Consider the following 14,310-nt stretch of genomic DNA (forward strand, 5'->3'; position numbering starts at 1 on the left):
CAGAAGCCAGGCCGCCTCCCTCCTCCTCCTCCTCCCTCCCTCCCTCCCTGCTGGCGGGGCCCTTTCCCAGCCCGGGATCAGCAGCAGCGGCGGGAGCGACGACGGCAGGAAGCGAGGCCCTTGTTGATGCTGTTCCGTGGCGCGCCTGTCCGCCCTCCGGCGGCCTCGAGGCTCTTCCGGGCTGCTGGCGTCCCCCCCCTCCGCGCGTGCGCAGTGCCTCCCGAGGGGGCGGGGCTCAGATTGCTGTCAGCGGCGGCGGCGGTGGCGGCGGCCGTCAGTGTGCGCCGAGGAGAAGCCCGGGACGGACCCTTCGGCTCTCCCTCTCCCCCTCCGCCGCCCGAACCTTCTTCTCTCCGGACTCACCGGGAGTCAGTTCTCTACTCCGCAGAGCTGTTCTCCACCGCGCCGCCCTTCTCGTTGCTCGGCCGGGTGGGAAGTGACTGCCCTCGAGGAGGAGGAGGAGGAGGAGGAGGAGGAGCAGGAGGAGGAGGCAGCGGCTGCCGCCCTCGCCTCGCCGCCCCCGGTTCGGTGCCCGCGGTCCCGGAGAGGAGGTGCCGCCGCCACCGCCGCTCCCCCCCTCCCGCTGCCCTCGGGCCGGGCTGGGTCGAGCTGCGATGCCCTCGGACTTCATCTCATTGCTCAGCGCGGACCTAGACCTGGAATCGCCCAAGTCCCTGTACTCGCGAGGTGAGTCAGAGCGGGGGTGGGGCGTGGGGGCGGGGAGCGCGGGCGCGCGGAGGAGTCCCGGGGGGTCCCCGTCGGAACCCGGCTCAGCCTGGGCTGGCCGCTCTCGAGAGTCCCGGGCTGGCCGGCCGCGGGGCGCCCCGGAGGGCCAGGGCTGATCTGGGAGCTGCAGAGCGGCGGCCCCTCCCCGGCGCAGCGCGGGGCGGCCAGGGACTCGGGCTGTGCGCTCCCCCCACCCAGCCACCCCCGAGTCCTCTGCGGCCCCCCGAGGTTCGCAACCTGACGGTCGGCCGCTCCCGGCTCCGCCACCCTGGGCGGGCTGCCGGCCCAGTCCTCCCCCGGCTCAGGAATCACCCCACCGGTCCCGGTGCTGGGGCCGCCAGGGGGTCGGGACGCCGGGGCTCCTGTCTGCCGGACTCTCCTCCCCGGCAAAGTTGCCCCACGCCGGGCTGCGTGGCCCCCAGCGGCTTCCGAGCCCAGGGTCACCATTTTTTTCCTCCCTCTTTCGGCTTGTTTGTGCGCGGTCGTCCGATCCCCCCCCCCCCCCCCGCTCCGGCCTAGTCCACTCCCTCCCCATGTCGGGACGGCCCCCCTCTCGACCAGGCGTTCTTCCTTTCCTCGTCATCTTCTTGCCTGGAAAAGGCCCGAATTTTCTTTTTTTCTCTCTTTTCATCTCCGTGGCATTCTCATTACTTCTTTTACAAAGATAGGGATGCCCTCCCTGGATTACTTGTATTCCGCTCCCTGGAGTACCAGGCTCGGGCACAGTCTTGCCCTTTGAGAAATTTCTCTTCTTTGCTCTTCAAGGGCTTCTTGCAGAGAGGAGCAATGAGCAGAGCTTCTCATTTAAAACTATTTTTTGGCCAAGGCCTTTAGGGGATTCCCAGCATCTAAAACATTAACACTTGAGGTGGTCTCTGCTGGGGTTAAATTCCTACACTGGACACCACAAGAATGTGTCAGAACAGGTTCCCTTTGCAACGGGTATCAAACCCAAAATACTCACATTTGCACTCATCACCTCTTAATACCAGTGGGAGGGGGCAAAAGTTCTTAACGATTCATTTATATTTTAAAACATACCACGGTGAACCCTTTTCCCGAGAAATCCAGCATTTCTTCTGTTTTTAGTTTTATAAATCGACTGGATAATTTTACCTCTTGCGGGTAGGGGACAGGACGGGACTGAAACTTAACATTAGTGCATTCATATTGTTTAATTAAATCAGAGGGATGTGGTTTACCCTGGAAAGTGCTGCTGACTTTATAGACTATTGAGTTTGTACACAGAGCCCTACTTAGTAACTGTTAGGCCATTGTCTGTTGCTCTGATGACTTTAGTTGGCAGACACTATCCTGTAGGATGGTTCTCAGATATTACCTGAAATAGCTTAGAAATATTGTAGTTTGAAGTGTCAGAAGGAAAAGAAAAGATCAGGAGGTGTTCCTTAGAATAGGGCTGAGGTACAATTGGATGCTAAATATAGTCAAGACAGCTACACCGTTCGGGCAGTAATCATCAGATAATTTTTCCATGAAACAAATGCTTTATCAAAATCTAAGTTTAGCTTAGAGACCAGTGTAGAAGCAACCCAACCTTCCTTTTGCAGGAACTAAACTAAACTAATATGGGCTTTAGCTCTTAAAAATACATAATGGTTATATAAGAGATGTATGCTATCCTTGGCATTTTTCTCATTCAGCATAAAAAGTACTTAATGCTTTTTGTGTTTTTCAGATTCTCTGAAGTTACACCCATCACAGAATTTTCATAGAGCTGGACTATTGGAAGGTCAGCAGAGTGCCGTTTTAGAGCATATTGTGTCAGTATGCAAAGGCTTTCTCTGAGATGGAGTTGAAATGGAAAAGTGGGAAACTTTGCAGACTCACACAATGTAGTTTTTTGCTAAGGGGCCTGATCCTTCTTTTAGAGCAGCTAAATGCTTCAGTGGATTTTGTTGTTGGACTTGAAGTGCTTGTAGGCTATTGTATCTGCTTTGAGAGGCCTTGGGGAAACCCCTCCATTTAAAATTATGTGTTGGGTGTTCCACTTTATAATGTCAGTTAATTTTTCTTTTAACACAAACTGAATTTGAAAAGGTTCAAATATAAAGATGATGAATTAATAAATAAGGCAGTGACACCAAACACATACTTAGTTTGAAAATTCCAAACTGAAAACTTTTGGATATTGTACCATTTCAAAATGGTATATAATTTTTCTGTTGTTTGTTTTTGTTTTTCGAGACAGGATTTCTCTGTGTAGTTTTGGAGCCTGTCCCGGATCTCTGTAGACCCGGCTGGCTACAAACTCATAGAGATCCTCCTGGCTCTGCCTCCTGAGTGCTGGGATTAAAGGCGTTCGCCACCACCGCCTGGCACAAAATGTTATATAATTTATTTACCAGTTATAGATGTGATTTCTATATCATCATATCTAAGGATGAAAACAGCTAAGTAATCAAGATAATTAAACCATGCTTGGAAAGAAAAGCCCATAGAATGTTCTGGAAAAAGTTAATAGGATATGTACCTTAAACAGATGACAATTACTTTAAAAACCTTTCTCTCTCTCTCTCTCTCTCTCTCTTTTTTTTTTAAAGACTTTATACTTACCATCTTTGAATTTTAGAGTCTTGTTTTAGATAGCAAGGATATTAATTATTTCTCCATTATTCAGAAATGGAAACAAACTGAAAGTAAGAGGCTGGGAGGGGGTCAACAGCAGCAGAAACAATTCTTTCTGTGTTGTCATCAGTACTTCCCCAAAGCCATGTGCCACTGTGAAATAAATATATGTATTCAGTAACAAGTATTTATGATCTCTTTGAAAGGGGCCTTGGATATTTCTGTTATGTCTTGAATATAGCTTTTTCCTCCCTTAGAGGTAGGTAGTCCTGTAGATACAATGGGGAAAGTGGGTGTTGTAATTGAGCTTAGGTTTAAATACCAGTTTAGCAACTTCTTCAGCTCTGTGACCTGGGGCAAGTGATTTCACTATTCTAAACTTTATTATTCCTTCTGTAAAACGTAGGTATCTCCTTAGTTAACTAGTGTGTATTAAAGTGCCTAGTTATAGTTTTTGGCTGTATTAATTATTTTATTATTGGACAGTACTGGGGATTTTTATTTACTTTTGGTTTTGGGGACAAGTCTCACTATGTTGTTCTGGAACATCTCCCTATTTAGACCAGACTGGCCTGAAACTTAGTTCTGCCTGTCTCTGCTTTGAGTGCTGAAATGAAAGGGCGTTGCCGCAGTGCAGAGCAGTCCTGGGCATTTAATCTGGGACTTCAAGAATGAGAGACAGATGTTCTGAACTATATAGCCCTAGCAGGGTGTATCATAATTAGATTATCAGGTAGGAGAAAGACAGGGCAAATGTGTTAATTATTTAAGGATGTATTTTATAAATGTTAAGAATTTCCTTTTTTGTTGTTTGTTTTTTGTTGTTGTTTATTTTTATGTGTATGGGTATTTTGCCTGCCTGTATGTCTATGTAGCATGTGTGTGCCTTCTGCTCATAGAGACCAGAAAAGAGTGTTGGATTTCCAGAGACTGGAGTTACAGATGGTTGTGAACTGTCATGTATGTGCTAGGAATCAAACTTGGGTCCTCAGGAAGAGCAGCCAGTGCTTTTCTGAGCCCTTTTTCCAGTCCCCTAAAAGTTAGTTTGTTTTGACTTTAGCACCAGCGATATTGTTTTAACAATATAATTTAGAGCATATAAAGGTTCTCTTATATTTGTACCTAAGAAGCGCAGAAGTGTGTGTGTATTAGTGTGAAGATGTTTTTAAACTACACTCTGAAGAAGAGAGACATTTTTAGAAGGGATGTTTTGTTTTGTTGTGCTTTTTGTTCCTTTGGAGATAGAATTTTACTATGTAGCCCTGGCTGTCCTGGAACTCAATATGTAGACCAAAGCTGGCCTACACATCTTCTGTCTCCCAGGTGTTGGATTTAAGTTGTGTAGAAGTGTTTTTGGTTTGTTTTGGGTTTTTCAAGACAGTTTCTCTGTGTAACAGCCCTAAGTGTCATGGAACTCACTCTGTAGTCTGACCTGGAACTCATAGAGATCTGCCTGCCTCTGCCTCCCAAGTGCTGGGATTAAAGACGTGTGCCACCACCGCCCGGCTAGAAGAGTATATTCTAGTTCATTTCTTCGTTCTCTTGATTCTCCTTTGCCATCTTTGCAAGATGAAGTGTATTAGGAGACTAATGCTTCTGGTGTATCAGTATTTTGAAATATGTGTCAAAATTGCAGTCCCAGTAGGTGAGGTGGGTGAGGTAGGAGGGATGCAGAGATGGAAACAAAGCTAGTGAGTTCTGGCTATAGGATGTGAAATTTTACACACACACACACACACATACACACACACATATACACACACACACATGTGCATGCACGCACACGCACGCACACAAGCACTTATGCACACACAGTGGGAAAAATTGTTGAACATAGCAGAGGGCTATATGTCAAGAGCTTGCCACTGAATTCTTTAAAAACATTGACTTACTACATGTGCTATAGTACACATGTGGAGGTCAGAAAGAGTTTTCAGGAATCAGTTCTTGCTTTCCACCATGTGGTTCTGGGGATCATACTCAAGTTGACAGGCTTGTTGGCAAGTGCCTTTACTTTACCCGCTGAGCTACCTTACTGGCCCCATGATTTACTGAATTATTTTTTGTGTGTGCATGTATGTACCTCTGTGTAGAGCCCAGAGGTTCTTCAGTCTATCCCTGCCTTTCTGTTGGAAGTTCTCATTGAGCCTGGAATTAACTAATTTGGCTAGACTGACTGACCAGCAAGCCCCCAAAGATCCTTCTGTTTGTGTCTCTCTGGTGCTGGGATTACAGGCACTTTTCCCAGCCAGGCAGCGGTGGCACACGCCTTTACTCCCAGCACTTGGGAGGCAGAGGCAGGCGGATCTCTGTGAGTTCAAGGCCAGCCTGGTCTACAAAGTGAGTTCCCGGAAAGGCACAAAGCTACACAGAGAAACCCTGTCTTGAAAAACAAAACAAAACAAAACAAAACACAAAACAAAACAAAACAAAACAAAACAAAAAAAGAAGGCACTTTTCCCAGAGAGTCATTTCCCTAGCCACTGAATTTGTGTGTGTGTGTGTGTGTGTGTGTGTGTGTGTGTGTGTGTTTCTTTTTTCTTTTCCTTTTCCTTTCTTTTTTTTGAGACAGGGTTTCTGTGTATGTAGTTTTGGTGTCCTCTGTAGACCAGGCTGGCCTCGAACTCAAAGAGATCCGCCTGACTCTGCCTCCTGAGTGCTGGGATTAAATAAAGGCTGGCTTTTTTTTAGGTGTCTTTATTTTATGTGGATGGGTGTTTTGCCTATGTGAATGTCTTGTTCATCACATGCATGTAGTGCACAAGGCAGCCAGAAGAGGGAGTTGTATCCCCTGGAACTGGAGTTACAGATGGTTGTTAGCCACCATATTGTTGCTGGGAGTTGAACCCGGGTTCTCTGGAAGAACAGCCAGTGCTTTTTTTTTTTTTTTTTTTTTAAGATTTATTTATTGTATATACAGCATGTTTGCCTGCAGACTAGAAGAGGGCACCAGATCTCATTACAGGTGGTTGGGAGCCACCATGTGGGTGCTGGGAATTGAACTCAGGACCTCAGGAAGAACAGTCAGTGCTCTTATCCTCTCTCTGAGCCATCTCTCCAGCACCCACAGCCAGTGCTCTTAATTAACTATTGAGCCATCTTCTCCCAGCCTTCTTTCTTTCTTTCTTTCTTTTTTTTTTTTTTTTTTTTTTTTTTTTTTGAGGCAGGGTTTCATAGCTTAGGTTATCCTTGAACTTTAGTCTTCCTGTCCCATCCTTTGGAGTGCTGGGATTAGGGCTGTTGCTAGCTCCTGCATCCTAGTGGACCAGTGGACTCAGAATTTGTGTAACCCTTTGAGATGTTAAGTAGCAATTATCCCACTTTAGAGATGAGGAAATGGAGGCATATGGACTTTTAGTGACTTGCCTAGAGTCACATAATAAGCTATAGAGTCATGCTGTTGCAGCTGCTGCTCCTTTTCCTTCTTCCTTTCAAAATTTCAGTCCTTCTGCCTCAGCCTCTCAGTGCTTGGATTACAGGTGTTCCTCACCATGTGCAGCCAATTTAAGTTTTTAAGAAAACAAGTTATAAAACCTGAAATTGGGGATTCTTAAACTTAATAAATAGATTAAAAGAATACCCTTGCCATTCAGCAGAGTTTGATTTTAGCTTACTTATTAAGACATTGCTGAGCCTTCTTGCTACCATGATTTTAATTAATGTGATGATTGCCTGACAGTAGGTACAAGGTCTTAACTAATTAATACAATAATGCACAAATATTAAAATGATGTCAACTGCAGGAGATTCAGTGCTCTCTTCTGGCCTCAAAGGGCTCCCTCACATACATGGCATATATACACATAAATTTAAAATTTATATATATATATATCTTTAAAAAATTGTATTTTTGTTTTTTAAAGGATTTATTTTATGAGTGTCAATATCTTGCTTACATGCATGTCCACCATGTACATGCAGTGCCCAGGAGACCATAGGGCGTGTGAGATCTCCTGGAACTGTGGGTGCTGGGAATCAAATCCCTGTCTGCTGTGCTGCAAGAGCCAGAAGTGCTCTTAATTGGTGAGCACTAGCGTGTGTGTGTGTGTGTGTGTGTGTGTGTGTGTGTGTGTGTGATGTATATAATATATATGTATTTTATGTTAAGTGAAAAGAAGCAGGAAGTAGCACTACATTAGTACAATCCTGAGTTTACATTCAAGTATGTACAGATAGATGCAATTATCAGTCAAAACCAAAAAATGCCTTCCAAAGATATTTAAGAATGTTAATACTTACAATGTTGATCACCTTAGGTAATAAACTCCAGATAATTAAAAAAATATATATATATGTATTTAAAAATAACATGATTTCTAGTTATGTACAAATTCTATTACTTAAGCTCATCTGGGGGAAAATGTCACTATTTCTTAGACATTCTCTGCTGAAAAACATTTGTTTTGGTATATCTTGTTTGCCAAACAAAACTAATAGCCAGACCTGGTAGTGTGGACTTAGGAGGCTGAGGCCAATGACAAGGCCAGTCTGAGCAACTTCATGAGACATTTTCTCAAAATAAGTCTGACAGATGATCTGGGAATTACAGCATTAGTACAGTGTTTTCAAGATTCTAGGTCCAATGCTCAGTATAAACAGACACCTAAGAAATGAAAGTAAACAGACTAAGAAAAAGGTCAAAGTGTGGTGGTTGCTCATGCCTTTAATACCAGCATTTAGTTTGGTTTAGAGATGGAGTTCCAGGACAGCCAGAGCTATACAGAGAAAACCTATCTTGAAAAAAAAAAAAAAGGAAAAAAAAAAAAAAACAACCAGAAAACAAACAAACAAACAGACAAAATAACTATTGGATTATTTTTTTTGTTTTGAATTTTTATTTAGTTTCTATTGATCTGGGTCATACCTAAAGACTGTAAATATCATCATTATGAAAATAATGATGTTAAAACATGTCAGAAGTCTTGACTAGTTCATGCCAGCTTCTTGTTAATTCATAATCCCAATGATTTGCTGTCATGTATTTTGTTGTTACCTATTTGTTTTTAGAGAAAGGTTTTTTGTTTCTGTTTTTTTGGTAGCCAATGCTGGTCTCTCAGTGGATGGCTTTGAACTCTGTCCTCTTGTTTCTATCTCCCAAGTGCTATAATTGTCCAGTGTGGGGATTACAACAATATAGGATTCTTTAGAAAGCATCCATAAGGCAATGGAAGAAGTTCAACTTGTTGTATAATAGAAATCAGTAGAAACATAATATCCTCTTGCAGCAATATATATTTATTTTGTTTTTGTTTTTTGGGGGAGAAGGGCGGGGCAGGGTTTCTCTGTATGTAGCCCTGGCTGTCCTGAAACTGATTCTGTAGACTAGGGTAGCCTCAAACCCAGATACATGCTTGCCTTTGCCTTCCAAGTACAGGGATTAAAGGTGTGTGTCACTACCTCCTGGCTTATTTTATTTATTGAAAATATTTTTTTTTCATACTCAGTGAGACTCCATTGATGATTTTTGTTTTTTGTGTGGTTGTCAGTTGAAGATAGCTTCTTCGTTAGGGATAGGAGCTCATGTCCATTTTGGGGGAATATTTTAATGTTCACAATTAGCAACTCATTTGTTGTCCTAGGTGAGTGTCTTAGTTAGGGTTTTCTAATGCTGCAATGAAACACTATGGCCAAAAAGCAAATTGGAGAGGAAAAGGTTATTAGCATTGCTGTTCATCACTGAAGGAAGTCAGGACAGGAACTCAAAGAAGGCAGGATGCTGGAGGCAGTAGGTGATGCAGAGGCCATGGAGGGGAACTGCTCACTGGCTCACTTCCTATGACTTCCTCAAGTCTGCTTTCTTTTTTCTTTTTTTAAAAGTTTTATTTATGTGCATTGGTGTTTTGCCTGCATGTGCATGTACGCTACCTTGGAACTGGAGTTACAACTATGAGCTGCTATGTGGGTGCTGGGAATTGAATTCTGGAAGTTCAAGTCCTCTGGAAGAGCAGCCAGTGCTCTTAACTGCTGAGCTATCTCTCCAGCCTCCTGTCTGCTTTCTTATAGAACCCAGGACCACCAGCCCAGGTATGGCACCACCCACCATGGGCTGAGCCCTCCTCCATTGGCCACTTAATGAGAAAATGCCTTACAGCTGGATCTTGTGGAGGCATTTCCTCAACTGAGGCTCCTTCCTCTGATAACTCTAGCTTGTGTCAAGTTGACACACAAAACTATAAGAGGTAGTTGTAGCATAGCATAGATTAAACTCTGTCTTGGCTGATAATAATGCTTAGAAGTGGAAAGTAGGAAAAGAAATAAACAGAAGCCAGAGTTTTCTCTCTCAGTTTAATTTTGTTTATTATTGTCTATGTGTATGAAGTGAGGTGTATTGCTCACCATACTTGTGAGATTGGGGGACAACTTTCTGGAGTTGATTCTCTTTCCACCATGGGTTCCAGAGATGGGACTCACATCATCAAGCTGTTAGTTGCTGACCCAGGGCACTTGATTTCTTTGGCAGTACTTTTATGACATCATAGAATCTGTTTCTGCTGCTGCTTATTTCCGCTGTTATGTTTCAGAGACAAAATGAAATTGAGAAGAGATGGGCGACAGAATAGGAGCCTCAGGAATTAATCTTTATCTTGCTGGGGTTGGTTTTGTTTCCTGAACTTCCTGAAAGTTCTGTTAGGAATTAGGATATTTCAGTGTGGCCCGGAGAACCTACTTGAGGGAAATCACAGTGCTCTTCTTCACTAAAAACACTCAGGGACTTAATGTGGAGTTACTAAATTACTTCTTTTCATAAATTTAAAACAGTATGAAGGAGTTTTGTTTGAAACAGGCATCTTACAGTCCAGAAGGTTTGCCTTGAACTTGTTATGTAGTTGAGGGTGACCTTGAACTAATTCTGATTCTCCTGTCTCATCTCCCAAGTACTGGGATTGCAGGCCTAGGCCTCCAAAGCTACTTTTATGTGGTGCTGGGGATCAAACTCAGGGCCTTGTAAAAGCTAGGCGTGTTAGGATGTTAGATTAAATTGATTTTTTTTTTTTTTTATGAGAAAACAAGTTTGTTGATAGAGGCTTTATTTATTTTGAGACAGAGTCTCTCTACATAGCTTTTGATGTTCTGGTTCTTATTAGGCGAGGCTAGCCTTGCTCTCACTAAGATCTAACTGCCTCTGCCTCCCAAGTGCTGGAATTAAAGGCATGCACTACCATGAATGACCATAGAGACTTTATTACCCAAGTATGTTTGTTTAAAGATTTCATTATAGTCATCTCTATAAATTAATAAGATAGGATTACATATGTCCTATGACAGAGGCTATAAACCAAATGTAGGCTTAAGCTGATAAGATGCTATTCTTCACAGTCATGTACATGGGGTAGTGATGAGAAGTCTTAGAGTATGTTGTTTCTTTTTTACATTAATTAATTGTGTATGCATGTGGGTTGGTATGTACCACAACATACATGTCTAGAAGTAAGAGTAACCTGAAGGAACTTACTTGATTTTTGTTTTTGTTTTTGGTTTTTTGGTTTTTCAAGAGCGAGTTTCTCTGTGTAGCTCTGGATGTCCTGGATCTCGCTCTGTAGACCAGGCTGGCCTTGAACTCACTGAGATCTGCCTGTCTCTGACTCCCAAGTGCCCAGATTAAAGGTGTGCGACACCAAGACCGCCTTTACTTGATGTTTTTTGTGTTGTTCCGTATTGAACCAGAGTCCTCATACTTGCATTTTTGGTGTATACTCTACCACTGAGCTGCACCATAGGAATTAATCCTTAAAAAATGTCAGGCAAATGAGATAAACATTTATCAGTGCAGAGTGAGTAAAGTCTGACTACTTTGTTTTATTGATTAGGACAACTATTTCTATATATTAAGGCAGCAAAATTATTCTTGTTCTAGTAAATGTACTTTTATTTAAGGACATGCTGACTTTAATGCTAGTAAACTATATTTAAGGACATACTCATTTAAAAAAAATTTCATAAATATTACTAAGCATAACTTTTAGCATAAAAACATACAACAGATTATATAAATCACGTAATAAATACATGTAAGATGTTTATCATTAACATTGGGAAATACAATTAAAAATCACCAGAGATACTTCTCTTCCTTGCTAGGATGGCTGAGATCAAAAAGATGAGCCAGACATTGTGGTACATACTTGTAGTCCCAGTCCCACAGGAGGCTGAGGTAGGAAGATCCCTTGAGCCCAGGAGTTTGAAACCAGCGTGGGTAACATAGTAATACCCTGTCTCAAAGAAACAAAAGGACAACAGCAACAACAACAAAAAGATACTGCTTATAATCATGTGGAGATCAATAGACTACTGTGGGAATGTAAAATCGTGAAATTTCAAACGTGGGTGCTAGAGAGATGCTCAGTGTTGGAGAGCACCGGCTGCCAGAAGACATGGGTTCCTTTCCCAGCACCCACATGGCAGTTTACTGCCCTGTGCAATGCCAGTTCAGGGCATCTGACACCCTCCTCTGGCCTCCAAGGGCTTCAAGCAAACATGTGATGGAGATATACATGAAGGTAAAACACTCATACACATGAAATAAGAGTAAGTCTTTAAAAAGTAAAACACATGGAATTACCCTATATCTAGAAATTGTGGTGTTAGATATGTACCCAAGGGAAATAAATACATATGTCCACACACAAATGTTTATAGCAGCATTACTCATAAATAGCCTAAAATGTGTAGAAAAACCCAGATGTCTATAAATTGATGGATAAGTGGTTAAGCAAAATTCGGAATATCCACACAATGGAATATTATTTGACCATAAAAAGAAATAAAGAACTTACTATAATGTGGACTTGAAAACATGTTAATCACAAAAGGCTACATATTATACAGTCCCATTCCTAATACTGTACAAAAGTTAGGTAAGTCTAGAGACATGTAGATTAGTGTTTCCTAAGGGTTGGGAATGAGGAATAGGGGCATAAATAGTTCAGAAAAGATATGGGAGTCTTTTAGGGGTGGTAAAAGTGTTTTGTAATTTAAAATAATGGCTATGAAAACTTGGATTATATTAAATTAAAAGCCATTATTCACTTTAGTTGACTTTTGTACAGTATATGAATTATGTTAGTACACATACAAGAATAACAGATATAGGAAAAGTTGAAATAGTATGATGAAAACAATAGGGTTTATGTACTTGGGTTTTTTTTTTTTAATTGTAAAAGATTAGATCTAAATAATAAAGTATTGATTGTGGAATGTTAAATACATTGAGAGTGGAAATGCAGAGTGCCTATATACAACAGGCAGTTCCTCAACAGGTTAAGCATAGTAATTCTCACACAATCCATCTATTCTACTCATAGTTAGATATGAAAGCAGCGATTTAGAACAGATACTTGTATGCTTGTAACATTCTTTACAATAGTCAAAAGATGGAAAGGATGGGAATGTAGCTCATTGCCTGCCAAGCATAAACAAGCCCCTTCTTCATTCACTCACACAAGCCTGGGGAGGTAGCAACATCTATAATTTCAGCAGGCTAGAGAATTGTAAATTTGGGGTTGGAGATTTAGCTCAGTGGTAGAGGGCTTGCTTGCAAGGCCCTGGGTTTGATCCTTAGCTTTAAAAAAAAAACCAGAAAATTGTGAATTTGAAGCCAACCAGGACTACATATTGAGACTGGTTCAAAATTAAAAAATAAAGATGGAAATAACTAATCTCCATGAATACATGTGACGGCTAAACAAAGTATGTTATGTGTGAGAACAGTGGAGTATTATTCACCCTAAAACTAAAGTAAAATTTTGATACTTCCCACATTGTGTAATAATTTCAAAACATAGAAAGTAAGCCAGTCTTGGAATAAGCCTATAAACCCAGCACTTAAAAGGTGGAAGCTGGGGGCTGGAGAGATGGCTCAGCGGTTAAGAGCACTGGCTGCTCTTCCTAAGGTTCTGAGTTCAATTCCCAGCAACCACATGGTGGCTCACAACAATCTATAAATGAGATCTGGTGCCCTCTTCTGGCCCGCAAGCATACATGCAGGCAGAACATTGTTTGCATAATAAATAAATAAATCTTAAAAAAAAAAAAAAAAAAAAGGTGGAAGCTGGAGGATCAGAAGTTCAAGGTCAGCCTTGTCTACATAGTGAGTTGGGGCCAGGTGTGGCTACATGAGACCCTGTCTCAGAAAACCAAAACAAACAAAAAATATACTAAGTGAAGTAAGTCAAACAAAAAGAGATAAAGTATGCCTAAAAGTTATGCTTGTATATTATTACAAATTACTTACTGCCATTGAATTATGTACTTAAAAATGGCTAAGATGATATACATTTGATAAATATTTTACCACAAAAATGTTCATAATTTTTAAAGTTTAAGTGACACATACTGATTCTCTCTCTCTTTCTCTTTGAGACAGACAGGGTTTCAGGTAGCTTCAGGCTGATCTCAAATTCACTATGTAACTGAGGATGACTTTAAACTTTGACTCTCTTGCCTCTGCCTTCTAATTCCTAGCATTGCAGGCATGAGCTTTGGCTGCTATGCTATATCCATAATAATCAAAACTGAAATTTGAGAAGCCAGATAGATGACTTCATGAAAAATTAATGAGTAGGTATATTAGCTTCATTTAGATGGGATGAAATAATATTTTTCACTATTGCATGGTTGATTCATTTTGTTGATTTGTAGAAAGCAAATGTTTATATTGAATAATAGCAGGAGGATTGCAGTTATCCAGTAAATGTCACAGAATTGTGGCAGTGAGCCAGAAAGAAAAAAATCTACATTAGTCAAGTGAGATATACTTCTGTAGCTATGGAAACTTTAAGCTCTACTGAGTCTCAAAAAGATGTTCTTGTACTTATATTTGTATCATTAATTAGACATGATGGGGTTAATGAAGACCTTGGATAATTGTTATGTTAAATTGATATAATTATATTCATTGAAGGGCTTGGTTAAAGGGCACTGTTGGGTGGTTTAATGCTTGTTTTATATGAACATTAAAGTAATTTTGTTTATATGCGATAATTTTATATGAGGATTTAT

At 41.4% G+C, this 14,310-nt stretch overlaps 1 protein-coding gene across 5 annotated transcripts in view; it reads left to right on the plus strand.

Moving 5' to 3' along the window:
• Positions 1–220: 220 nt before the first annotated feature.
• Positions 221–14,310, plus strand: part of Nfat5 (nuclear factor of activated T cells 5) — an 86,556-nt gene continuing 72,466 nt past the window's right edge. For 3 of the 5 annotated variants that reach the window (XM_036188727.1, XM_036188728.1, XM_036188731.1), the window contains exons 1-2: positions 221–687; positions 2,423–2,476. In XM_036188727.1, the coding sequence (XP_036044620.1) occupies positions 615–687; positions 2,423–2,476 (127 nt within the window). In that variant the 5' untranslated portion in view covers positions 221–614. The remainder of the gene's footprint in view (positions 688–2,422; positions 2,477–14,310) is intronic. The other 2 variants (XM_036188729.1, XM_036188730.1) reach the window with 1 other exon arrangement.

This window comes from Onychomys torridus, chromosome 5 (genome assembly GCF_903995425.1).
Source record: "Onychomys torridus chromosome 5, mOncTor1.1, whole genome shotgun sequence".
Lineage (NCBI taxonomy): Eukaryota > Metazoa > Chordata > Mammalia > Rodentia > Cricetidae > Onychomys > Onychomys torridus.